The 26853-nt window shown below is 42.5% G+C and overlaps 1 protein-coding gene across 1 annotated transcript in view; it reads right to left on the bottom strand.

Annotated features, from left to right (window-relative positions):
• The window catches only part of syngap1b (synaptic Ras GTPase activating protein 1b), a 96673-nt gene extending 70646 nt beyond the window's left edge, over nt 1–26027 (bottom strand). The window contains exons 1-2 of the mRNA XM_071900968.1: nt 25995–26027; nt 9996–10101 (exon numbers count right to left, since the gene is read on the bottom strand). Of these exons, the coding sequence (XP_071757069.1) occupies nt 9996–10101; nt 25995–26012 (124 nt within the window). The 5' untranslated portion in view covers nt 26013–26027. The remainder of the gene's footprint in view (nt 1–9995; nt 10102–25994) is intronic.
• Between the last annotated feature and the right edge of the window lie 826 nt (nt 26028–26853).

Genomic DNA, 26853 nt, shown 5'->3' with positions numbered 1-26853 from the left:
AGATTCCACACATAGAGACAGTGCATAAAATAGGCCACGCCCATCGTGGGAGAAACCGCTGCACCGCTCTCCATTCACCTTGTGTGACTGAATGCACATCCTTGTCATTATTCCCCAAATTAAACATGCCTACAAGCTGTTGTGTGGTGGGCTGCACAGCCAACAAACTTAAAACCCCTGAATTACAGTTTTTTGTTCTCCCGAGCAAAACAAGGGAGCCGTTAAGAAGAAAAATGTGGATCCAGGCCATAAGGAGAGAGGCGTGGGGGGAAACGTTGGGACCCTGAGACTAAGTACACTTATAATGTGGCCAGTATTTTGTCACTGGAAAGTAACTTACCAGTAATTATCTAGTTATATTCTTGTAAGATAACCTGTATGTTAAATGTGTTTAAAAGCTACCATGCTGTCCTAACATTAGGTTGCTACTAAACTAACATTACTGAGCCAATTCCTCTCTATAAAACAGATGAGTTGTGTTCATGTGTGGGTCTCAGGATAGTTTGCTCTGTATTGACTGTCTGTCCAGGGTGCAAAAGTAATGAGAAATCTCACTGACTTGTTAGCTAACATAAGATAGTTAACTTAGCAACAATCCACTTTAATAACTGATGTCACATCAGCGTCGCTCAAACTTATAGTCTGAAAAGCATAACTGCATTTAAAAAATTTTAAATATGAAGTGTCAAGGTAAAGGTCAACTTATTATCTTACCTGGTGATTAAATGAAGTAGTGGTAAATGTCGAAGTATTTCACTTCAGGTCACTGTGTGGGATCATTTATCAGCTTTGATGGAGGCCAATTAAGTTCATTTTTTCAATGTACATTTCCCTCTCTGTTGGAGGCAGTGTGCCGAAATAATTCTTTGACATACTTGTCTACTCGAAAAAAGGAAAAACCTTGTCAGGCTGTCCATATCTGAAAAGATTTCCTCCCGACCGCCGCTTTTGCCGGTTTGTTAGCGATATTGTTTTCCCCCACTGTGGGCGTGGCTTTCGAAGTATGACGCGCTCCGCAGTGTGTCTATAGAGTTTGGTTCTGGGTGTGGAAGTCCAGGAAAGGGGCTCTAACCCCCAAGCCGCACTACAGCCATTAGCCTTCAGCCATGGAGAGAATGCTTCCTTTCAAATCAATGAATGCTGCTTCACTGCCTTTGTTGCGGTCGTGTTGCGTCGCGTCCAATGGGGAAGCATCCAAGCTCAAAAATTGCCAAGGTCCGTTTTGCAATGGCTGACGCACTGTGCAGTTCATATTGGTTGTTTTCAGATACAGTGACTCACAATAAAGAAGATCATAAAATGAATGGCAGTCGACATAGGTTATGATGTTCGATAAAAAGCCTTGACAAAGTGACAAATATACTCCAAAAAGCAGATCATTGGAACCTTGCTATACAAGTGTCTGTCTGCAGTTTGTGTCTGTATGGGAGTTTGAGTTTCAGCTTATCTTTTGTTTATATTTGTGCACATAGCGAAAAAAAATACCAAAGCTTTACTTATACATATTGATGAATACTGTCCAGAAGCTTTTTCTGCCTGCTCCTCTTTCAAAACAAGGCACTCTGTGGATCAGATCGAGCGATCGCTGACAGCGAGGCAACGCTGCGCGTTCAGTGGAATCTGAGGGTGAGATGGTCCGTGGCCACACATCATTTAGCCGTTTGGCTAATTAGGTGGCTAACAGGATTGAATGTTTCAGTGCAGCTGCTCAAACCGGATTAATTTCAGCCATAACCAAAACAGCAGCTGACCACTTTGTATTTGAGGGACATGGTATCAAAACGAAACTTACAGGCAATATGGTTTTGCAAATCTAAAGCAAAATGCTGCCACTTTTCATTAGTAATGTGCTTTAACCAGGGGCCAAAATTAACTTGTTGGCTCACCTACCAAAGGTGAAAAACGACCAAAATTTACCTGCCAAGAATAATTAGCATACATTATTCATAGAAACATATCATCCTACCCGCTTTCAATGCGATTCGTGTATAGAATAAGGTACTGTGTGTTAATTATAATAATAATAATAAATTAAAACTTGTTCACTCGCTTACACTGTGCAATGGATGAAGTTTGTAATTCATCATGAAGTGCAGCAGAATTCAAATTACAACAGAGCATTTTGAGGCGTACCACCCACCACCCCACCCACACAACCACACACACACACACACACACACACACACACGCCGCTGAAGTTAGAATGATTTTCATATTTTGAAATTAAAAAGCAAGTAACGTTAGGCTAATTAACCATCCAGGCAGCGGAGAAACAAGAGGAAAAGTTTGCATAAGTTTAGAAGTTTAGTTACTGCTTTGTGTTGAGCCAGCAGCCCGTTTTGGTCCGGCACCATTGTTTTTTCTTTGATTTGATTGGCTCATGGTCAGAGAGAGTGTATGGTGGCCAGGAGGGACAAAATTTGAGAACAGGCAAAGACCAAAGACTGTATAATACAAAGGCAAGGTGACCCTTTTTGATTTCTCTGCCAAAGGGCCAAGATGTCAGCGGCACTTTATGCTTGGTCGGTGTTGGGGACTAAAGTCCTGCTTAGCCACTTTTTCACGCAACACTTCCCTGTGACTTCTACCATGAATCTAAGCGTGGGCATAATTTGCATAAGCTAAAATTTGCAGTACATCTCTGTTTAGAAAAGTGCAGCATTACTCAGAGAATCTATTGATCCAGCCCAGCCGACGCGCAGCTCCATAAACTCACTGCACTCTGTGTTTTCATGAGACCTCTCTGTCCATGTCAATCAAGCGCTGAACATAGCAGCGGAGCAAACCATTTGTATTCATTCCCAGTTCCAACGGCAAGACAGCCAGATGACTCAGCAAATCTCTCCAAACACAAGCCCAGGCTTCTTGGGGGGGGATTTTCAGTTTTCCCTGTAACCACAAGCTTTATAAACCGTCACCCTGTGGTGCTGTAACCTTGAATACACAGTAATACTCCTACTCCAGTTCACACCGACGCAAAACCCTTGCGCTGTCGGAATATTCTATATTGAATCCCTGTCACCGAGCTTAAAACACTGACGCAGCTAATTACGTAAGTCTAGACCGCGCTGCAATAGATTGTAGATTATTTGCTTTTGAATCCGCAGCTCTTTCATCACACAGGTTAACACTGGAAAGGCCAAGGTGCCGACAACTGACTGCTGTTTTGCTTTTTAGCACTTAGATATCTCAGCTTTCAAAGTCTCCCTCTGTGGGTTTTCCTATAGACTTTCTGAACAAACCGGCTTTTACATTTTCAAAATCACAGTAAGAAAATCACAGTTATACTTATATCTACTTACTTCAATTGACAGCTTGTTGGCCTTCTCTTTGACCCCTAAAATCCACTGGCCTTTCAAGTGTTAATGGGACAAGATATGAATAGTGCGGGTTGGCAGGCTGGGGTAATTTTATTGCACAATGTTGCAGCACATTTATAGGTGACATGTGGGGAAGTGGCCTAAATCAAAGATGAGTCTACTGTACCTCAGGCTCACTGGTGTAATCATATGAGAGCAGTAATATTATGTAACTGGTGAATCTGGAGCCAGGATAGAGTACCTTGGCTTTTGCCAGGTTAGCAGCCTAAAATTGGTAGCACTGACAGTGTGAATACAGTATCAACGGCATCTGAGTTTCATGCTCGCTCTGATATTTCACTGGTCTCTGTTGGCAGCACTGCACCTTGATTTAATAACCTTAAAAAGAAATGGGAACCCTGTCCAACAATAAGTCACACAGCTGTCTGTGGTTAATGTACTGCAAGATTTGGAAGGGGAAAGTAGCTAGGGTGCTGATTTCAGGGTTATATAACTACAAAAAGGAATGTGGACAGCTTTCTTAACATGAAGTTTTAATAAAATGTCTTTGTTGTCGCATTAATATCAATGTTATCCCTTGTGACAGAGTGCAAGTTTGTCATAGTGTACACTAAAGATTAGATTAGAAAACTTTGATATCTCAATGCAGTAATTTGTTGTGCAGCATAAAAAACACAGGTAGCACTTGCATTTACTTATTTTTGCACATTATGTTCGTACATTTTTACTTACATTGTGCTGTTTCACCCTTGCAGGTCTATTATGTATTAAGGAGATTTTAATTAAGTGCTGACAGAGTATTATGGTGTGATTACAATATGTTTCAACAGTTAACAGACTGCAACAGGCTCATAGTAAGTGTTACCAACAGTTTGTGCATACATTCATATATTTCCTATAATTCCTATAGGCTATTCATCTATATTGTACCTTATTTTATCTTGTACTATTGTAATATGCTTTGGCAACACTGAATACTTCTTGATTCCTGTCAATAAAGCTGTTTCTGAATCTGAATCCAAATCTGAGTCTATGCTTGTCCAGCAATCAGTCCACAGTTACACCGTAAAAGAAGCATCACTTATAAAGATAAAGGGCAAACTATAATACAGCATCAGGGTTAAATTACTGACTCATAATATTGTGCGTAGGTCACACATTGCAAAGTGCATTTAAACAATTGTTCAGCAGGGCCCGACTTATCGCAATTGTCTGTTAAGCTGAGATGGCTAAAAGAATGAATGAGATCTACAAGGACAAACTGGGGGAAAGTCACTGTATGTTTTAACTGCAGTTGCTGAAAAACTATTCAGCCAAAATAACGCCAATCAGCTTTGTAGCATTAGAAATTTCCCCCCGCGGCTAAGTCATTGAGATAATAAGGTTTCTCTCGATAACAGAGCAGCCTCAGATGAAGTCAGTTTACAATTTGAACACCAAACATTAAAGGCCAAATTCATTAATGTGGCTTATCACATCCCATCTTGGAGAGGCTAATGAGGGAGAGAGAGGGAGAAAATGAAAGTTTTCTTTTTTGTTGCACCTATCTGAAGCAGCGTTACTTCAAAATAACAAAAAATGAAGTAAAGAGGATTGTTCTTCTCCTTCTGCTGTATAATTCTGTCCACTGACTGACCTTGAACTCCAGTTTCTTGAGTTTGTAAACATAAAGAGGAGAGAGCTTTGTTTGATTATTCAGCTGCAAATGAGACAGAACGTCCTGAGCTCACATCCCATCGCCCTGCTCCATAAAGTGATACAGAGGGTTTTGGGTGGATTGGCAGTCTGGCAGTTTTGTGTAGGAAGTTAGTAAAATTTACATGAAATATGATATAAAAATAACCTACTGTTCTGAACTACCAGGGACTACTTTGCCTGTTTACATAAGAAATGAAGGTGGTGGGCGATGGGAGACTGCATACAGCTAAAAATCACTACGCAGCAGATAAATACATGGCTGGACACCTGAAATAGTTCCAAAAATAAACTTGGCATCACCTATATTGACTTAATGATATTTCATTTTTCAAATCTATGAATCTGGAGGCCATATCATAAAATATGCTTTTATTACTAAAAGGTGACTCTTCGTTGGATAATGCTAGTTGCTAAAAAGTACGCCAAAGTGTTAGCATGGAGCACCGGAGCGAACAATCTACCAGGGACACATGGATGATTTTGGTGTCTATGTTTTCATAATCTCATGGGTCAGTCGACCAACCTAAATTCAGGCAGGGCAGTGACATCAGCTTGCCTGACTCACACCACTGATGTGTTAAAACTGACTGTGTTTTACCTCCACCATCACAGCCTCCACCTGCTTTGGTTCTGACTTGTACCACTCCCTGCTAAATCTTTGCTTACAGTAAATGAATACAGGGAGCACACTAAAAAACGCCAAATGTATCTGTATTACCATCTTATTGCAATAAATAGTGAATTGCATGACAAGCAGGGATATAATGGAGGGTAAACACATCTAAACTCTAAATTTAAACCCTAAATTTACCCACCTTTCCATTTGCAGGATACAGTTTACTCACCGTTTTAGCCTGAAGTAAATCTTCATGATATGATTTCAGACTTTACATCATACTGAAATAGTAGCAATCTGATGTAAGTTATGAGGATAGGATTTTTTAAGAGGAAGAAAAAAAAAACAATTTGATGCTTGTCATAAATTATAACTGATTTGTATTTGTAATGGTGGCTGGCCGGAGGTGAAAGTTCACCCACATTTATTATTGACCACTAAATCACTGATGACAGGAGTGTTTCTGGAATGAATTACTTGTCGTTTGATTAACACACAGAAAACAGTTTAGGTTAAAAGTTTATTCCTTGCTCTCGTGATTGAGTGATTATTGGTCAAACATTTTCATTCACAAATAGCACTTTATATATAATGTAGATCCATCATAATAAATGAATAAGTACTACTTCAGTCCTTTCAAATTGAATCTGAATATTAGCACTGGTAATAATTTGTGACCAAACATAAAACAAATACGAGAGGGGGCAAACTCTTCAATTTTCTTGTCTAGTTAAGAAATATCATTTTCCCCTGTCACAATCATGAAACGCTAATTAAGCCAGATATTTGCATAAAATGCTTACGCCGCACTGTAATTATCTAGCAAAATTAATGCCTTCATTATATGTTAATTACCTCATCTTGAAAATGTTTCAAAAACCTTAAAGGTGCAAGAAAGTGGATGAAGAAGGAAAATGACTGCATCTGCATAGCTTGGTGTGTTGTGACATTACAGTGCAGCCAGGAAACCTACTGAGGCGTCGTGTGTTTGACTAATCGCAGATCTAGAGCCAAATGTCTTCCATCTGAGTGTGTCATTACATCAGGCATCCAGCTGGGATTGTTGTCAAATGTCCCCATTCATCAAAACCAAAAGGACGCAAGCTTTTACCCCGTGATGAATGATGAATCGAGGCTGACGTATCAATATTATAAACACATGGATGGGTGTTTGGCAGCTGCAGTATCTGGAGTTTCATCTCATTTCAGAATGTGGAAGGAGTCTGAATAGTGGGCTTTTTTTTTGGTTTGGGCCTTTTTTTGGGTTGAGACTCTCTTGACTGAGGCAACTGATCCTATCGCTCCAGTGGTCCTATCACAGAACTTGAATGGATAGAACGGTCATTCACATTCAAATCAATGTTCCTGAATGGTCGGAGTGGCGGCCATTTTTATGTGTACCGTTGGGCTAGCTTCCATATAAACTGACTTATGGCAAGTCGCTGAGGCCAGAGCTTTTGCAGCAAGAACCAAAGCAGTGGAAAACTGGCGGAGGCTACTTACAGCTGGATTAAGTTGTCACTCCTGGTCTTTTACAAGGTGCTGCTGTCTTTAGGTCAAAAGTTTTGACATCTGTGCACAGTTAGTAGAAGTGGTTAGTTGAGTTAATTTCAGTTTCAGCCGATGTCCGTTAGCTGTTTAAAGTTAGCAAACACTAAGGAAGGCTATAGCATTTAAGGGGTTTATGTTAAAGGTACCGGTTTGTTGATGCTTACCAGCTAGGCTTACTAATGCTGATTTTGACGAGAAGAGCTAGCGAGAGAAGCACAATCTTTGATAAAGCTACGTTAACCTCATCGCTAACGTTAGCTTTCAGTTGAGTTTTGAGAGTTTGCTAACAGACACATCTGCACAGTTCTCAAGCAAGTGTGACATACTTTGCCCAGACTTGCGTTGTCACCATAGCAACTAACCCTTAAAATTCCACAGTCGCCATTTTTTGGTGTACTAGACAAATTACCATCGAGGGTCGAGCACGGCAGTAACGCTGACATAGTTAGGGTTCGTTTCCCACTGGGGCCGCCCACGCTGAAAGTGAATGGACCCTTGTCATTGTAAGGTACTTTTGATAAAAGCATACACCAAATGACATATGCTGTGTTAACTGTAAAGTCAGAGGCGACACCCTGAACTCTGCCATGAAAGAGTGATCATAAAATATTTGTCTAATAGGGATGGGACAATATATTGAAATTCAGTATATCGCAATACATAAATGTGACAATATGTATCGTGGGGCAGAAAAATGAAACGCGATATTAGCTACATTTCATTCTGAATTGGGATAGATTGACCATCACAACTTCACAAGCTCTCCATTGATATTACATTATTTGCACTTTGTAATGACATTTTTAAATTGTTGGTTACATTCTGGCAAACCAATGCCATCACTAGAAAGATTTGTGGCAGAGTCATACTTTGTTGACTTTTATTTATTACATCGTATCGTGGTTTTATCGGATCGTATCTTGAGATAAGCATATCGTCCCATCCCTATTGTCTAAATCTGTTGCGAATTCAATGCATTTTACGCCTTTCCAGTTCAAAAGAAGCATTTCTAGGTTATACAGTATCATATCTACGTACAGTGACTCATCAAACAATTTTGCACAATCACATCTCAGATTGAATTACCATCGTCACTGAACCTTCACCTCAGTTCAACATTATAGGTCAGAGATTTGCTAAAATGGGTCATGGTGTCAGAGGCGGTTCCCCTGATGCCCTATCCCTAACCGTGGCCTTATGACAGCTCCCATTTTTCCGTTGATCTGCTAATTAGCGGCTGCCTGGGGCCCATCAATCCCTTTTGGCAAGGACAGTCCCTTGCGGGGCCACGATGTGCACAGCGCCACAGATGGTCCATAATAGTGTCAGTACGCTATGGCCCGTAGCGGTCGTGAGTGTGTTTACAATGCTCTTACGTGCGAGCGATATGAACTGGCATTGCAGTGTCAGCATATGTCAAAATGCAGCGGGATCATGTCAGTCGATGTGTCAGTGCTTGACCGCTTGGAGGTCGGACAGCTACCCATGTGCAAGTGAAAACTGAGGGAAATATTTATCTAGTTGAATCAGCACAACTGTTTCGGAGCAGGGAGGCAGCAGCAACGGCAGAATCATAGACGGAGGACGTCGCAAGGGAGGCCCTTAAAATAGCTGAGTGAGACGGAGAGGTGGAGGGCGAAGGTAGAGGGAGAAACTGAGCGGGACATTTGTAGAGGGCCCAGAGAGACTGAGTCAGGCAAAACAAAGAGAGGAAGCAGCACTCAGAGGGTCAGACTCACAGAGTCCGAGGAGAGTCTGGGAGGACAACGCAGAGAGATGAAAGCAAGGAGGAGGGAGAGAAAGACGAAGAGTCAGAAAAGTTTAAAAGCTTAAAAGGAAATGAGGGAGAGAGAAGCCAGAGTGGCAGAAAGTGGAGATGACTTAGGAAAGATAAGAACTGAGGCCTGTAGGCAGAGTGGAGGCAGAAATAAACATTTATCAGACATAGACAAAGACAGAGAGAGACAGAGATATGTACACTTAGTGAGATATCAATATATGAGTTTCATTCCAAAACAAGATAACTGTTAAATCACCTAACCTGACAAAAGGATACTTGATAGCGTACTGGTAGAAAGAAACAGCTGCCTCAGGCCGTGATCAGATAGGAAGCTTTTATCTCCTGCTCAAATGCAGAGCAAAGCTGTGAGCGTCACTCTAACAGAGGGAGCGAGAGCTCTAAGGCCGCAAGGAGCTTTACATCATTCTCGTTGCTATGCAACTATGTAATTACCGTTAGCTAGCTAACCTGAAGTTATGAAGGGGATAATGTTTTGTTGAAAATAAAAATGGACAAGAGGAAGTCAGCGATGGCTCTGCTTGTGCTTGAAGAAGAGGATGAGGAGTTCGTTCCGAAACAGAGGTTGTTGCTGAAATTGGCGTTACTCACCGGGAAACTGCAAGAGGCTGCTTACTTCCCTCCAGGCTACGCTGATTTTTTCCTCTGTCTGATATTTACGTAATGCGCAGCACAGCTAAAGTTGAAACAAAGCTGAGAAGCGCCAAGGGCAGCGCCCCAAAACACACCATGTCCACAACACCAGGCACATGGGTTGGAGGAGATGCACGAAAATAAAAATGATAATAACTGAAGAAAAGGTGCTTGCGCGTTCAGAAAAGTGTCCTCTGATCGCAACTAAATTGGATTTGATGCCAGAGAAAAGGGTGACTCCTATCTTTACAAAAGGATTGCTGGCAGGACAGTAAAGCACGTTATGGATCTATATACCATCAAAGCTATCGACTGCGTTAAGACCTTGGATAGAACATTTTGGAATGAAACCCCTGATGATAAAGGTTGGTCCGCTCACCCATCTCAGGATGGTGCCTTCCCTCAACAGGAACGCTGACTGTCCGTCGCAGTAGCTTGTTCCTGTGAGACTCTGAGCGCCTCTCGCGCATCAGCAAAGGGTGTACCTGCACACAGAGAGCACAAGGTCAATACACTCAGCACACACACATCCTCAAGTACTGTACAGAGCAGGTTATACACTTTCTGCGTGCTTACACATGCACGTACAGTATATGTACGCGCACACACATTTGCACACACTCGTACAGTATGTGCGTGCGTGCACACACAAACACGCACACACACTTATATTCTCTGCCCACTCTTTCTCTCTTTCTGTCTCTCTCTTTAGTGCATGCAAGAAACCACTGTGTTTACATGGTGCTGGATAAACAACGAATACATTTAGACTTACAGTTGCAGAAGAAGACAATAGAGGCTGCAATTATCATAGATGTTAATTTCATTTTAATGTACCTTGAGAACATTTTTTAAACCCAGAAAAACAGTTTATGGGAGAATAGATTGAATTAGCCAGATAACTATATGAGGACAGATTCCAAGTGCTCCAGCGTTTAGCCAAAAGAGATTTAAATTGGCTCAAATAAAAAAAGATCAGATGTTTATTGTTTTTTAAGATACCAGACAGATGTATATTAGATAGCGGTAAGGCTGTTGAAAGCAACTGCAGATAGAAACCAAGAAATTCATCTAGGCAGAGTGTTTAGTGTGACGCAGCCCACATGCCACCAGTTACATCAGCTTCTTCTTCTTGCCACATTGTGAGCTTTCAACATAAATAAAAGCCATACTGACTTGGCTTAGCCAGTAAGAGACAAAGCTGATCATCAAAACAACATGGGACTCAAAATGTCTTTTTCTCAGATGTCATCCACCACAGCAGCTCATAGTATGATCTGGAAAGACTGAAGTCTGCAGGCAAGAAATAAAATATATATATATATATATATATATATATATATATATATATATATATAAATAATAAAAATAAACCACACTTCACAGCGGCGCTACGTTTGGCCCCACAGTCCCTGAATTCATAAAAGTGAGACTTGAGGGAAAATAAATGGGAGAATGTGCCACACTAATCAGAAACACTACTCCTTTTGAAACATCACAGTGGTTTATGTTACGCTCACAGAAAAAATACGGCGCACACTATAAAGTAGAGACCGATAAATCTTAACTCAAGACCATTTTTGGCACCGGGCCGTGGTTCACAAAGAAATACGTGACGGGTTTCGTTCCAAAATGAGACATTTGAAAAAGGTGACACTTGAGCTAATAAAACAGCCAACAGCTCAAAATTACAACAAATTCTACCAATTCTACTAAATTCGACTACTAAAGATGGACTTATAGGTGATGATTTCTTCCAACTTGGATATCCAGTCTTTTGGAAATTAATTCATGTCACTATCCTTCCCTTCCTTCCCAACACACAGAGGGGGAAGTCAAGGACTCGGTGGAAATGGTTACAGCCTTGTTTGTGTTCTGGTACAATACTGCTGCGCCTCCGAGTGTGTCCTAGCGAGACAAGCGACTTACAGAAATGCAACGCTGGTGCACAAAGGAGCCGGTGTGAACACAGAGAGCCAATGTCAGAGGGTGGTACTAACTGCAGAGAGCGGTGCAGGATAGTGCAGCCTGGGGGGGCTTTGGGGCCAAGCCAATAACAGAGAAGGACACTGGCAGGTCACTCCGAGCCATATGTCCCACAAGACAGCCGAGTGCCACTCACTCAGAAGGAGCCGCGGTAAGACCGACTGAATGGGAGTGTGTCGGAGCGTGTGCGTGCTTTTGTGTGTGTGTGCGTGTGTGTGTTGTCTGCATCTGTGATTGCATACAAAAAGGGCTATTTGGTATGTGCACATGTGTGCGCATCTAAGAGAGGCTACATAAAAATTTAATTCATACACTGGTGCACTTCAAGGCACTGCTATCCTCCACTACCACGCTATATCTGTATCACATTGGACATATGTGAAGACACGCACACACACACACACAAACACACACACATACAAAATGCACATCTCTCCTTGAAAAATCCGCAGTCAGTGCAGCCAACCAGAAGATGCTTCACATCACAGCACCAGGATCTTGTTTAAGTGATTTTTTTTTATCCAACTTAATCACGGACGAGTGTCATAAATCATCTGCCTCTTTGATTACTCTGTACTTTTTCACTTGGTGCAACCAAACTACATAAAACTACATTGTAATGCATTGCTTGCCTGGGACCAACATATTGCTTGTTGCGATGAAATGACAGTACAACCTCCTTGATGAAAAATGTAGTGCGCGGCATCCATTCTTTATGAGTCCGGTACGAGCATGCTAAGAGCATGTGTGTGTGTCTTTACCGAGTCGTCTTGTCCCTTTGTTTGAGCAATTATACACTGAGAGGTTACATTTTGCCGTTTATCTATTTTTAACGATACGCTGGGAGCATATTGCTTACAATGTCAGGGCGCATTTTGAACATACGCTAGTAGGAATCCCTTAGCTTTTCAATTCATGAGATTCGGCTCAGCGGTGGGGCCATATTTCAATCTAGGAACATTTTTTTGAGCAAAATATGTTCAAAATATGAGCTTTTATTCCATGAGAGGAGATGAAGCATGTCTCTACCACTCTAAACTAAGGCCTATTTCACACCGAGGCTGTAAAATCTCTGTGGAATGGCTGTGGAATCATTTTTTGTTAAAATTTTTTAATCACTTTTTCAACATCACCAGTCGAATATTAAACCGCCTGTTTCCCCTGATCAAATGAACAGTATTCTGAAGCTGTTGGCTGCATGTCCGATATATAAAGTATTTTCCTTGTGCCATGTTTAACTCATTAACATCCCAAATGATTTTTATTGATGAATTTAAAATCAACCATAAACAAACTGCAGCAGATATTGCTTGATTTTCGTAAGTAGAATTGATTATATTAGTGTGCAAATAGCTGAGAATGTTAATTTGTATTACCTTTAGACTGCCAACATTAATGGATTTACTGCCATGTTTGCTGCCTGTGTTGACACACTTCTGCAATTTGTGACGCCAAGTGGGAGACATCGAAGCCCGCAAAAAAATCCCACTTGTCCTGCTTTGTAATTACAACTAGGAGGCTAACGCGAATGTTTTTTTCCCAGTTGGCAGTTCGTATTTACAGTAAATCTGATATGAGGTGAACGTGACATATCCCTAACATGAGGGGGCAAGACTTTGAAGCACACTGACCCAACACACACCAATGCAAATCTAATGCTAGTAAGTTTACAATTCTGCTATAATATTTGATTCTATTTGGGGTTTTGCTTTTCATTATTTAGTCAAATAATCTAATGGCTCAAAATCAGGCATTTACAATTCTTCACTGGCTTGCTGCCATCTTGGACTTAACTAAACCAGGATTGACTCTCATGTTAATACATTACTTCTGACTGGCAGAGGCGGATACAGGCTTGACACAAGTATTATGTTACTTCTGATTGGTGGAGCTGACTACTAGGCTTGTGAGTCACGCAGCCAGTATCACAGATCCAGATCATCTAATTTTCTTCAGTGAATGATGTTGTGCCTTTCAGAAAGTCATTTTGCCTGTTTGCAATTATCAGTAACAAGAATTGGAAGAACAGCCTGGATGCCAGAAGCTCTGAAGTTGCGTCACAAATCTCTGAGCAATCGTGTCTAGTGGCATCATGCAGGTCTGTTGGAGGATTGGTTGTGTTTATGGCCCCGGGCTAGAAAGAGAGAGAGAGACACCTGAAGGAGATTGTTGTGGTGTGGGTGTAGAACAATTCAGTAATGTTATAAGTAACAGCGAACGCTCCAATAAGCTAGATCTGTTTTTAAATTCAGGTTACTGTGACACAGTAAACTATCTTGTCTTTAGCCTTTGCCCTTGGATTCTAGTCCAAAACATTTTTACACTTCTACACTTCTTCAAGCTACTGAGTTGTAGCTTTGGTTAACCTGAACAAAAAGCTGTTTTTTGGATTTGTTAGGTAGCTAACCAGCCAGCAATGTCAATATGCGACTACTAGCCACTACTATCAGATGCGTTTACAACAAGACAGTGATTAGCTAACATGAACTGACGTTATCTAAACACAAAATTGGTCTGACGTATCTGTGGTGAAATGATCAGTTCCCCTGTCAAAAACAGCACAGAAATTACCCACGTCTATTTCATTCTGTTGGACGTTTACTGTAGATACGCAATCAACTGTTCACAGCCACTGTTGCCCAAGAGTTGTTGACCTCCAATATGGCCGCCACAGGGTGTGTTACGTCACCTGAAAGTCCTCTATATGGATTATCAGGGCCGCTAATGCTGAAGGTTGTGACTCCATGCCAAGAGATCCACGTTAAAAAATGTAAATGAAGAATTCTATTCCAAAACTATATATGCGTTTTGGAAAAAATAAAAACTCATTCACTATCAAAATGATATAGACTCCATTCTGTAAAAGTGTTATTTTGTCAACCAAGGACTTAAGTTTAGGTGTCGCTTTATACCAGAGTGCCATACTGTTATTAGGCCAGAAATGCAACTAAAAAAGGAGACCAGGCTTCAATTTAAATCCCAGTCCTCTCAGTGCACCCCGCTTCCCTCTAAACCTCCTTTAATTCTCTCTGCCAGATTAAACTAGGAAACGGCGACAGAGAACGGCCGAGCGCTCTGTTCGGCTAATTGAATATGTTTTACTGCCAATGAGTAACAATAAACCTGGATTAACATCACATTCTACCAACTCTTCATTGATCAGGACCGTAAAATATTACGTACAGTAGCTTTAGTGCGAGCATGTTGCTTTATGGGGTTATCAATACATGCAATTAGCAAAGTGCTTGCATAATGCAGGAATGAGCGCTGTGCCAGCTCCATGAAAAGAGGAATCAAGGGAGAGGAGAAAACAAAGTATGGAGGAGTAGCAGACACAGACTCCAGATAATCTCTCTGAATGTTTTTTGCTGATATTGAGGGGAAAGTGGTGAAGATTTTCAGCGGGGTTAAAGTGATGCTTCTTTCTGTCCAGATCTTCAGCTGTTGCCATGGATTCAGAGGAGACAAATGGGCTGCGTTCACTTTTATCTATGAGTTGTGAGTAGGTTACAAAATATGTATTTTGTAAGCCGAGGCATATAGGTTTGTGTCTTTTCTCATACAGATGAACAACATATGCAGCTCTCTCTATTTTTACCGACTGTAATCTAAGTTAGAGGAACCAAACATTTCACAGTATAATGTTTTTTATATTTGTACTTTTTCCTTTTTTATGTATATGGGGAGGACACCGGTGCCTAGTATTCTTCTTTTTGTATTGGAAACATTGTATGTAGATATTGGATGTGAATGTAGGTGATGGGTGTGTGACAAAACAGCCATTTCCTGGTCATGTGACCTAATAGAGCTTATTTGTGGCACCTGTTACTCTTTCACAGCTTCCATCCTGAGGAAGGCGATGTACTGTATGTGCCACAACGCATCGGTGCTTTTTAAACATTTTTAACACGTGTATGCTATTCATTAGCCAATAAATAATAAATGCTTTTTACTTTTTGTATGGGAAGAGTGCCTTGGATACATTTTTCCTGCTGAAACATTTCACAGTATGTACTTGAGAGCATGAGCTGTACAGACATGGCTAAAATTATCTTAAATACATGACTCTAAACAAGTTAAATTCTTGACTAGCCATCCAGATGTCAATACTAGCCAATTACAAGGCGCTAAACATGGTAATTTCCCTCAATCACATCCACTTGAACAAGAACAAGCCCACTCACCACTTCCCCTACTGCTCCCCAATCCAGCGCAATTCATCACTGACAACTTGACTTATGGAAACGACCCAGAATACCTTTCTACCCCATCCTGACCCATCAGCCCACCACTGAGCATCCCACCCCTGCTTCCAGGGGGGGGAAACACCTGGGGGCTATTTATAGTCCGCGTGTGGCAGCGTTTGATTGGTCGGAGGGCGCGGTAAGGACAGCGGGGACTGCAGCTGGAGACGTGACATAACGCTGGCACCGGGGTTGCCATGAGTGGGCAGAGGAAGCTGGCAGGCCGGCACTCAGCATCCAGAGAGAGAGGGGGGGCATTATTAAGCACTGAAACCTGAGAGAGCAAGGGCGTGTGCTAATTTCAGATATCAGTTACAAACATAAAAGTGGCTTATGGTTGAAACTTTGTGGAAAATCCACAAAAAAATAAATAATTTTGTTGCTGTTAACAAAACAGCTATTGGTGGTACCTTGTATTTCTAGGTCCATTTTGTCCAAGCGTAGACAATTTGACATCACAGTAAGATATTTCCAACGCAGCTACAATAGCACCCTGAGGAAGGCGATGTATGTGTCAACGCGTCAGTGCTTTTTAACCCCTTGTACACTGAGTTTTCCTGACTTTACCCTTAAATTTCCCCTTAAGTAGCTTCTAACTGTACAAAAATGTCACATCCATATTCTGTATCTGCTCGTTCCAACTCTTTCTTGAAGCTCTAGCTGCTTGTATTGAATGAAATATTCAAACACAAGACGCCATTTTTTTATGGCTGCACCATTACATCAAATGGAAAAAATCTATATGTTTGCGCATCATTTTATACACATTTCCCTGTAATGACACATTTGGCATCTTTGGAAAACTAGAATTTTAAATAAAGTTCTGTGGGTTTGAACAAAGCTTGGCCGTGCAACCTGCATTTGTAATGATGGACCCAGTGGCGGGGACAACAGGGAAGAAGAGGTTAAACATTTTTAAGATGTGTATGCTATGCAAATATATAACAAAGGCTTTTTACTTTTTGCATGGTAAGAGTGCCTTGGACACATTGTTTCTGTCGAAGCAGCTACAATGGAGTTTGATAGCAGAAAACGTTGCCTTGTCACAATCTAAAACATCAACATTAAACATCAGGTCAGTCCCTCAGAATCAAAGAGCGAGGGCTTCTTTCTAGAGACGCCATTTTACATCAACATTCAACAATCATACAGGGAGAAATTCATAGCAGAAGAGGCAGAGAGACCAATTTCTCCTCAATAGTCCATTATGCAGTGCAGCCACAAGACATGCTGCGCTTTGAGTGAGGGGCACGGCTCTGATTACAGACACTTTTTTTCTCAACAGGAAAAACTCTCACTCTCTTGCTTTAACTATGCCGTTGCTATCGCTGCTGTTGCTCTCTCCACCCAGACGTATAACCCACAGCTGAATGATCACACTTTCAAGTTATTATACGCCCATACACCCACCTTTGATTGAAAGCAACAAGTTCACGCCCCTCATCTGGGGGCTGTTGAAAGTCATTCTGAGAAATGTAGGAAATCACTAACTGAAGTAGAAGTAGACGAGGCACGCTGAGGGAAAGTGGGTTCACCAAAAAAAGTAAATAACAACACTTAATCACAAAATAACTCCTGGAACGCACTGAAGATCACAAATTGACGATAGTATAAGAGCATCCCAAGGTGGATTTTTCGTTTAATGCTCTGGGCCACGTTTGGGTATTGTTGACCCTGCTGGCGTAGCAATCAATTTCTTTCCATTTGAATTGTAAATGGTATACCAGATGGATTTAAACATCTGTGACGACTGCCGCAATGGGCGCGATGGAAATCAATACATTTTTGATTAGAATTTTAACAGTCAGGCAATTAAAAATGAACACGTTTGGGTTTTTTTTCAAAATTCAGTCACTATGCAGCCGCCGCGCTGGATGGAGGGATGGTGGCATGGAAGGAGAGAGGGATGCAGGGAAGGATGGAAGGAGGGGTGGTGGGACGGGGGGGGTGGGGGTGGGGGGGTGGGGGGTTGCCATAGATCTGAAGAGGGGAGGAGGGTGTTGTTGCTCAGCCTGGCGTGGGGAGTTGAGCGATGCTGCAGGCTGGCTGGCCCATATGTCACTACTGCTTCCCCAGGCCCAGCTGTGAGGAGCGGGGAATATGGTGGGACGACGTGTGTGTGTGTGTGTGTGTGTGTGTGTGTTTGAGTGTGAGAGAAAAAGACAGACAGAGAGAGACAGAGAGAGAGAGAGAGAGAGAGAGAGAGAGAGAGTCTGTATGTGAGTGTGAGAGAAAGACAGAGAAAGAGAGAGAGAGTGTGTGGGCACAAAAGAGAATGAGAAAGAGAGAGGGTGTGTGTGTGTGTGTGTACAGAGAAAGGTAGTGAGGCGGCAAGTGTGTAATCCATTACTTCCTAACAGGGCAGTGATCAAACACTGCTGGGTCTCTAACTGTCTCATACACATACACACACACACACACACACACACACATGCAGTACATACACACACACGTGCACATGCACTAGTGCACACATGCAGGCAATAACAAAAATATGATCATGCTCATGCACAAATACACAAATACAATTCTCGCCTCACCACAGAGACAGAAAGACACACACACCACACACACACACACACACACACACACACACACACACACACACACACACACTCTGCAGCATCATAACAGGTGGCTGTGGTGGCCAAAAGCACGATTTGTCCTTCAGACCTTCAATAACGTCCTTTCACGGACAGATGTTCCTCCTCCACCTGACCTCAGGCACTGGCCACGGCAAACGGTCATTAAGACACACAATGATCCTACACACACACATACATACACGCAAACACACACACACACACACACACACACACACAACAGAGCACAGACCAAGAGCGCTGACATTTTGACCATTTTTGGCCTTTCAGACACAGAAGCAGTGGCTGATATTTTGCCATTCGCACTGCATCTCTAAATACCTCTGTGGGGATCAGAATTGTCTGTATTTGTGATGTAAATCAGATGTGGGTGTTGGAGAAAAGGATTCATACTTGCTTGTCCTGTCTTTGTCTTCATTACAATGAATCCGACTATTTGTGGCTGGTGCTGAGATAATGCGGCAACAAGCAGTGAAGTTACATCACACTGAAATTTCTGACTACAGTGTGTTTTGTTCAACTGTGGAAATCATGCAGGTAAAATGCATGATGAGCAGGACAAAGTTGCACTTGGTTACGGTTTGAACCAAATTTTCAGACAGTATTTCCTCTTAAATGCTGAAAAGAGAGGATTGAGAGAGAAGAGACAGAAAGAAATTACCCTTGCACTGCTTGCTTGCCACGTTGGCGATCTAGGAATTACCTTATTCTACTGTTGCACTGATTGTAGGTTGCTCTGAATAAAAGCATCCGCTAAACACTTATAATGTAAATGTAGATGATAGCTGAGTTGGTTTATTACATGTATTTGTAGACAGGAAGCGCACAGAAAAAGTTAAAAACCGCCCGTGAGTGTCCATGTCCCACAGGGACAGACTTGGCAAACCGCAGTTCTTCTTAATAAAAATGATAAATGGCAGGGGATTGCTTCTAAGGTCATCTAGATCTGGCAATTGCTCCTGGTAAGTTGGCAGGAGACAAATTAGGCCTAGTTTTCCCCTTTCTCTGCGTGCCTCTAAGGTATTGAAGAAAGAAGTTTGTACACTATCCACAGGGAGAGGCAAATTAATCACATCGCTGAGATAAAAGCCATTTAATCCCTTGTATGTAAAGAATGACCTTTTGAAAAATGTTTCATTTTTGAGTGAGCGAGGGTTTTTTTTTAGTTGAATGGCATGTAATAGTTTGTTGAAATATCAAGTAATATGTGAGCTGAGTGCTTTTTACATAGCCTCAGGGGTTTAGGTTAGCCAGCTTACTTAACTAGAAACAACCATTCTCCTCTCTCCTGACTGTCCCCACCCACATACCTTCATTACATAATAAATCTTTTTCTGAGCAGGTCCCTCGGGGTCATACATGTGTAAGCATGCTCTCCACTTCTGAGCCACACTTCATGCACTGTGACAACAGTAGCTACAGGCTACAGCCTCCATGGTGCTTTGGCTTATTTGCTGACCGGCTCACGCTCTAATGCTTTCAATTTCAGTGTCAACGCTGCAACTGCCACCACCAACATATGGCCAGGGAAGGAGACACCATTACCAGAGAGGGAGGGATACAACAACCATCTATGTTTTTAATTAGCACATAAATGTGGCTAATTTTTTTGTGTGGATGCAAATTTCCTCCTGGTAATGCTAACCAAGGCTTGTGGCCGTTTGGTTTCTTGCATAACGCTGGCACAGTTGGGGCAGTGCAGCCTGGACACATGACTCGGGGGGCAGGGCACTGGTGCGTGGCGGTGGTATATGAAACTCTGTCACCTCAGATCAATGTGAGATGAGAGGAGGAGGAGAGGATGGCAGGCAGCCATCACCGCCGGCCCTCTCGCTCCCCCTACAGGCCGTCAGGAGGCAGGACAGCCTGCAGGGAGACGGAGCAGTGAGGAAACTGGGAGTGAAGGAGGAGTGGATCCTGAACACTCACGCCTGCCTGTGTATCCAGATCATCACAGATCATCCCAGCCACAGGATTGTGGGCTCTCCAAACTCATCATTTATCTCATGCATCTCATTCTATTCTGTATAAAATCCACACTGGATTAATGCACAACCAGTCAGACACAGCAGTTAAATCTACACTTCCTTCTGCAACCATAGTGTATGCAATATGCATACTAAAACTCACATAGCAACAGAAAATTGAATATTGAATATGTGACATGTAAATAGAGTGTATTGTCTGTAGTAGGCTACATCTTGCACTGTTCCTTTGCATGTGTCAGTAAACTCTTGTTTAACTTTTATTTCAGATGGCATCTTTTCTCCCCTTGATCTGATTTTTAGGGGCATTTTGGTCCTTTTCAGGGCCAATTTTTTTTAACTATGCAATAATACATTTGCATTGCATATTGGCAAATAAAAACTCAATCTGTACCCCTAAGATTTGTTCTATTTTAAATCAATATATACCATCACTTAAACTGAATAACAATCAGAGACATTTTCTTCTTCTTCAGGCTGCATGCTCGGGTGTTTTCTGACCAAAAACTGCTCCATTTTTCTGGTCAAAAGCTCCCACGAATCACCTACGGTGGCCCAAGGGGGACAGCAGTCACATTCACGCATGAATATGACAACTCAGTTGAAAAATGTGAACAGAGTGAATTGCAAAAAGGGCACGCCTAATTAAAGGGGGCATGTTTTGCCCTCTCATTTTTAATTTCACAGGCATGTTATGAACTTCCAAGGGTATTTTTGCCCCGAGCCCCCGTTCATTTCTGACCCTGATATACAGTGTCAAGAAGAGCTTCTGAGACAATATATCATGTCAGTATATCTATTATCCTTCGCAATTAAAGCGACTCGAGGGTGTTGGCAGAGTGTAATCCCATATTAACCCTATGCAATGCCTCCACTCCGCCACTGGGAAACAGAGCAATGAGCCCGACCCAGCAGGACTCCAGGGCTACACAGCGCACAATTAAAACACAAATTTCCATAGTGACACATAAAAGACACAACAGAGCAGTCTTCTTCCCTGAAGCGGCACCTCGGCTCCCCAGGAGGAGGTCCCTCCTGCGTCTTTCTGATGCCCGTCATTCACAAAACAAAAAGCGAGCGGCAACTGAATGGAGCTATGAGGAGCACAGAGACAGCTGGCCTGTGGGAGAGCCAAACACTGCTGCCAGTCACCCCAGAGAGAGAGAGAGAGAGAGAGAGAGAGAGAGAGAGGGGAGGAGGGAGGGAGAGGAAGGGAAAGAGGGAGGGCAGGAGATATGGAGAGGAAGAGGAGAGAGAAAGAGATAGGGAGGGAGGAAATATGAGAGATAGAGATGGACAAGGAGAATGTGAGAAAGGGGGGTGGATGGAGAGATCAAGAGGGAGGAAGAGGAATAGAGTGGGCGAGAGAGAGAGAGAAGCAAAAGGGTGAGGGTAGGAAAAACTGAAGGAGAAGGTTGAAGAGATGGAGGGGAAGACAGAGAGAGAGAGGGAGGTAAAGCGAGGCAGAGAGGGAGGAGGGGAGGAATAGACAGAGAGAGAAACTGTGGTAGGTGATGAAAATGGAGAGAGGAGGGAGGGAGGGAGAGTTACAGAGAGGGCTGGAGGGAGAGATGGAAAGGTAGCGAGAGAGCGAGAGAGAGAGAGAGAACAGATTGGTTAGGGGAGGAGAGGAGAAAGAAGAGATGGAGCAGTAGAGAGAGAGAGTAGGTAAAGGAAGGAGAGAGGAAAGGGAAGGGAAGGAACAGATGAGATGAAAGGGTGAGAGTGAAGGATCGATGGAGGGCATTAAAACGAGGATTGAGCCTGGGAGAGGGAGGGATACAGGAGAGAGGAGGGGAACGGAAAGGGGGGATGATCAGCCTAGATGCTAAGTATATAGGCAAATAGAAAATCAGAGAGGTGAGAGAGGTGTGTTTAAGATGGGCTGATATAGAAATGCATGGGAGGGAGCAAGGGGGGGCGAGAGAAAGAGCGAGGTCCTTCTCTGATCCACCTTAAACATATGATTGCTTTTTTTTTGCCATGCCGCTAAAGCCATCTAAAGCGAATGGAAATAAATTGAAGGGTGTGTGTGTGTGTGTGAGAGAGAGAGAGTGAGAGAGAGAGGGAGTGAGAGAGAGAAGCTCGCCCGCTCTGCATGAGGTGAGTGACAGGCATGAATATTTAACGCCTCTCGCCGTCGCCGAGGTGACGGCTATCAGCGCGTCAGTCCTGCCTCCTCCGATCTGCTCGCAGCTGCCGCCTTATTGGCACAATTAGACAGGGATAGGCCTGTGATTAATTGACCTGGGCTTTCCATTCAGTCCCTCCAGAGCAGTACAGGCCTCTTATCAGGATCACAGAGCGCTCTATTCCTCTGAGTGATGACAATTAGAAATACTATTGGCAGCTGCGCACTCACACTACAGTGAAGTCACCACCCGGATGCTACATCATCTTTAACCAGCCACATAAAGCAAATTAAACACTATAATATCAACATGCATATTGTGGAATAATGAAGTGTTAAGTGTGGGGATGTGACCTCGTTGGATTTTACAGGGCTCGGGTCCATTTATGGCGGAGATATAAATCTGCAATCTTGGCTTAAACTGTGTAATTTCTTGTGTAAAGAAATTTTGGAGGTGGAAAAGCTGAGGAACAGTACCCTCTCCTGGCCTGGAGAGCAAGGTGGGATTTCATTCACAAGCAGCAGCAAGTAAAAGATGCACCTCAAGAAGTTTGTACATCAATAAACAATCTTGGGAACAAAAAAAAACAAACAGTCAAGTTGACCAACACTGACACGCTGCAATGCCAGTTTCAAACCCAAAACCAAGTGGGAAAACACAGACGGGGAGATGAAATGAGGGAACGCTCTTCCCTCGCTCAGCAATTACTGTCAGAGTGCTCTTGTGCAAGGCTCTTAGCTGGTTTAGCAGCAGAAGACTGACGCTCCCAGGTGTGAATGTGTTGAAAGTGCTGAAAAAGAGTCCGCCTGCCAAACCCTTCCCTGGATAAACAGAGGTTGAAAAAGCAATAAAGCTTTCACAGCCAAACACAGGTGGAGCTAGAAATTGGCTCATGTGCAGGTAAAAGAAATGTCCAAGATAGCATTAGCTTAATGCTAAGTAATACGTTAAGTTTAGCTAAAACTGTTAAAGGAAAAATCCACCCTGAAGCACTTAACCAATGTTATTGGTGATGTACTTTGCATTTCTGGCTGGTTTTTTGGTGTATTTTTCTTATTCCCACGGTTAACTGGCCAGACATAGATGACGTGACATCATGTTGAGATGTTTCCAGCGCAGCTACCGTGGAGTTTCATAGCAGAACATTTTGCCACAATCTAAACCATCAACGGTAAACGTTAGATTTTGGTGTCAGACCCTCAGAATCAAAGAGCGAGGGCTTCTTTCTAGACTTTCCATTTCGCACCGACGTTCAACAATCATACAGGGAGAAATCCATCGTAGAAGAGGCAGAGAGACCGATTTCTCCACTGACAGTAGCCTCAATAGACCAGAATGCAATGCTCTCTCTACCTACACGTATAACCTACAGCTGAATGCAATAAGTCCACACCTGTTCTCTGGGGGTTGTTGGAAGGCATTCTGGGAAATGTAGGAAATCACTAACTGAAGTAGAAATAGACAAGGCAGGTTGAGGGAAAGCGGGTACACCAAAAAAAGACACTTCACTTAATCAGAATTCATCACAAAATAACTCCTGGAATGCATCACAGATATCTAACATGTGTAAGAGGCATCCCAAGTTAGATTTTTCCTTTAAGGATCTTGGTCACACAGTTATGATCTAGCCTACTTACACAATGAGGACCATCGCCAAAAGTTTGCCACAGAATTAACAACTGCCCTTGAAACCGAAACCCCCGAAAGCGAGCCTAAGGCGACAGCGATCCAGGAAAGCTCGAGCGTCTGGGCTAGACTCTGGATAAATTTTCTCCCTGACCTGTTTTTAGTAGATATTAGCTGAAAAGTAGGGTCCTTTAACTAGTACAAAGAGATTGCGAAACTGTCTTTTTAACAGGTCAACACCATCAAATCCCTACGTTTTCCCCAAGGAGACCTAAAAAAAAGTTATTTGTGAGTTATTTGAGTGCCTATGTCATGTTCATACACCAGTGCATGGAGGCATCACAGAGCAACATTCACTTAGACAGGATATCTTCCCGACTTCATATGTCTACACAGCTGCAGCACATTGCATTGCCTTTAACAGCGAGCGGAGGTCTGACTGACGTTGTGGGTGTGGATGTGCATGCGTAATGTGTGTACCGTGTCATGTCAACGTCAAGTTTTCAAAATGCGGTGTCATTGTCTTGCACTGTGTGTCAACCTCCTGCAACGTGACTCTAACAGCATTCAGTATATTAAGTGGCGTGTGTAAGTACTGTACTGTATATTATCTGTGGTGTAAAAGGTATTGCTATTTTTATACACTCGAGTCACATGACTTGGACTCGAATCAGACTCAAGTCACAATTTTAGTTGCTTGAGACTTGACTTGATGCATGAAGAGAAGACTTGAGACTTGACTTGACTTGGGTTCTGGTGACTTGGGACTTGACTTTGACTTGTACTTTGATGACTTGAAAAGGTTTCTAAAGTCTTGACTTGAGAAAATGACTTTAGATTGAAAGTGATGAGATTTGTTCCACCAGACGACTGAATTTAAATTCTGTTTTCTCAATTTAAAGGTTGAATTTATTGAATTTATTGAAGTTGAAACTAATTATAGAAATCAAATTCATGATGCACTTTCCAAGTTTTTATCCTATTAAAACCATATTGCATTGAAAAGTCCTAGATATTTTGTTTTTTTAAGATATTAAATTGATACTGGACTCTTGATTTGTTCTGACTTGACTTGGTGTTCTACATTAAAACTTGTGCCTCAAGACTTGAGACTGACTTGGGACTCTAGCCAAGATGTTTATTCTATTTTTGAACTTCTTTTTATCCATGGAAACTTGACTGAAGATGCACTTTCATCATCGCCCTGGTTGCTTTACATTCACACAGTAACAGACATTCACAGCTGGGAGCGTCCCAGTAGAACCACAGTCTTCTACTGGGGGTCCAGAGCCTTGTTAAGGGACACTCTGGCAGCAGTTGTGGAGGGAGGTGAAACCATTTCTCATTCACGGTGGTCCAACATCGCTTTGATTCAAACTGGCAACCTTCAGGTCATCAGCCTGCTTCACAAACCAGTTTCAAATCCTAAACTTTAGTTACTGGCTGATACCAAATTTGACCTCAATCTAATCCATGACTTTTATAGAAGAATACTGACTCAGACATCAGTTTGAAGTCAAAATGAGTGAGATATAATCTGTTTCTCTACATTAGAGAGATCCAAATTCCACAGAAAAATAAAGGTGCAAACTGGAACCTTTATTTTTCTGTGTGCGTGTGGAAAAAGGCAGAAAATGCAGGTAATTTTGCTTTGATTTCTCACATCTCTTGGTACTGGATTTTTGTTGAAGGGGTCATTTTCTCATGCTAATGCCATACTTTCACCTGGTATCAGCTCTACATCCAATACCAGTGTCCGTATCAGTGTATTCCTGGTGTATGGTAATTATAGGGTACAATACCTCCTCCTGGTCCAACATGTAGAGCTGATTTCCGGAGATCACGCAGAGACGGGGGTTCCAGCGGTCGTGGGATGGACGGTCGTGCGGGGGACGGTCGTAGGTGGGATGCTCGTGTGGGGGACGGTTGTAGGAGGGACGGTCGAAGGAGGGACGGTCGAAGGAGGGACGGTCGAAGGAGGGACGGTCGAAGGAGGGGCGTTCGTGAGAGGGACGGTCGTAGGAGGGAGCGTGGAAGGAGTGGGCGTGGGAACGATGATGGTGATGATGATAGGAGGGGGGGACGGCACACCTCGCATCTGGACCGGGGGGGGGGGGGGGGGGGGGTGAGAGAGAAGGGGCGGGGAGGTGGAGGGAGGAGGGAGGAGAGAGGAGAGGAAGGAGAAGGTCAGTTAGGATCATTGGCAGGAGGGCTGCGGTGTTGTGACACATGCCTGTCCTCATAACATCAGTGTCGGGTGTCATTAGGAGTGACAGGTCTGCTTGAAAGAGGTCATTAGACATAAGATATAATGGTACTATATAGGTCAATGCACTGCAAAAAATAGCCATCTTATAAAGTCATTTAGTCTGTTATTGAGTCCTAAAATCATAATTTTCTTAAAACAAGTGAAAAAATCTGCCAATGGGGTTAGATAATTTCACTTGTTTCATTTTTCCTGACTTGTTTCAAGATATTAATACTCATTTCTAGAAACAAGTGAAACTGCATTAGAAACAAGTGGAGCTATCTTACCTCATTGGCAGAATTTTTCTCTTGATTTAAGAAAAATAAGATTTGATGGTTGAATATGAGACTAAATAAATGACTTGTTAATTAAGATGGATGTTTTTTGCAGTGTGAGTAGAGCATGCTAGAAAC

This window comes from Centroberyx gerrardi, chromosome 12 (genome assembly GCF_048128805.1).
Source record: "Centroberyx gerrardi isolate f3 chromosome 12, fCenGer3.hap1.cur.20231027, whole genome shotgun sequence".
NCBI classification, from domain to species: domain Eukaryota; kingdom Metazoa; phylum Chordata; class Actinopteri; order Beryciformes; family Berycidae; genus Centroberyx; species Centroberyx gerrardi.
This window is presented reverse-complemented; position numbering and strand designations above follow the sequence as displayed.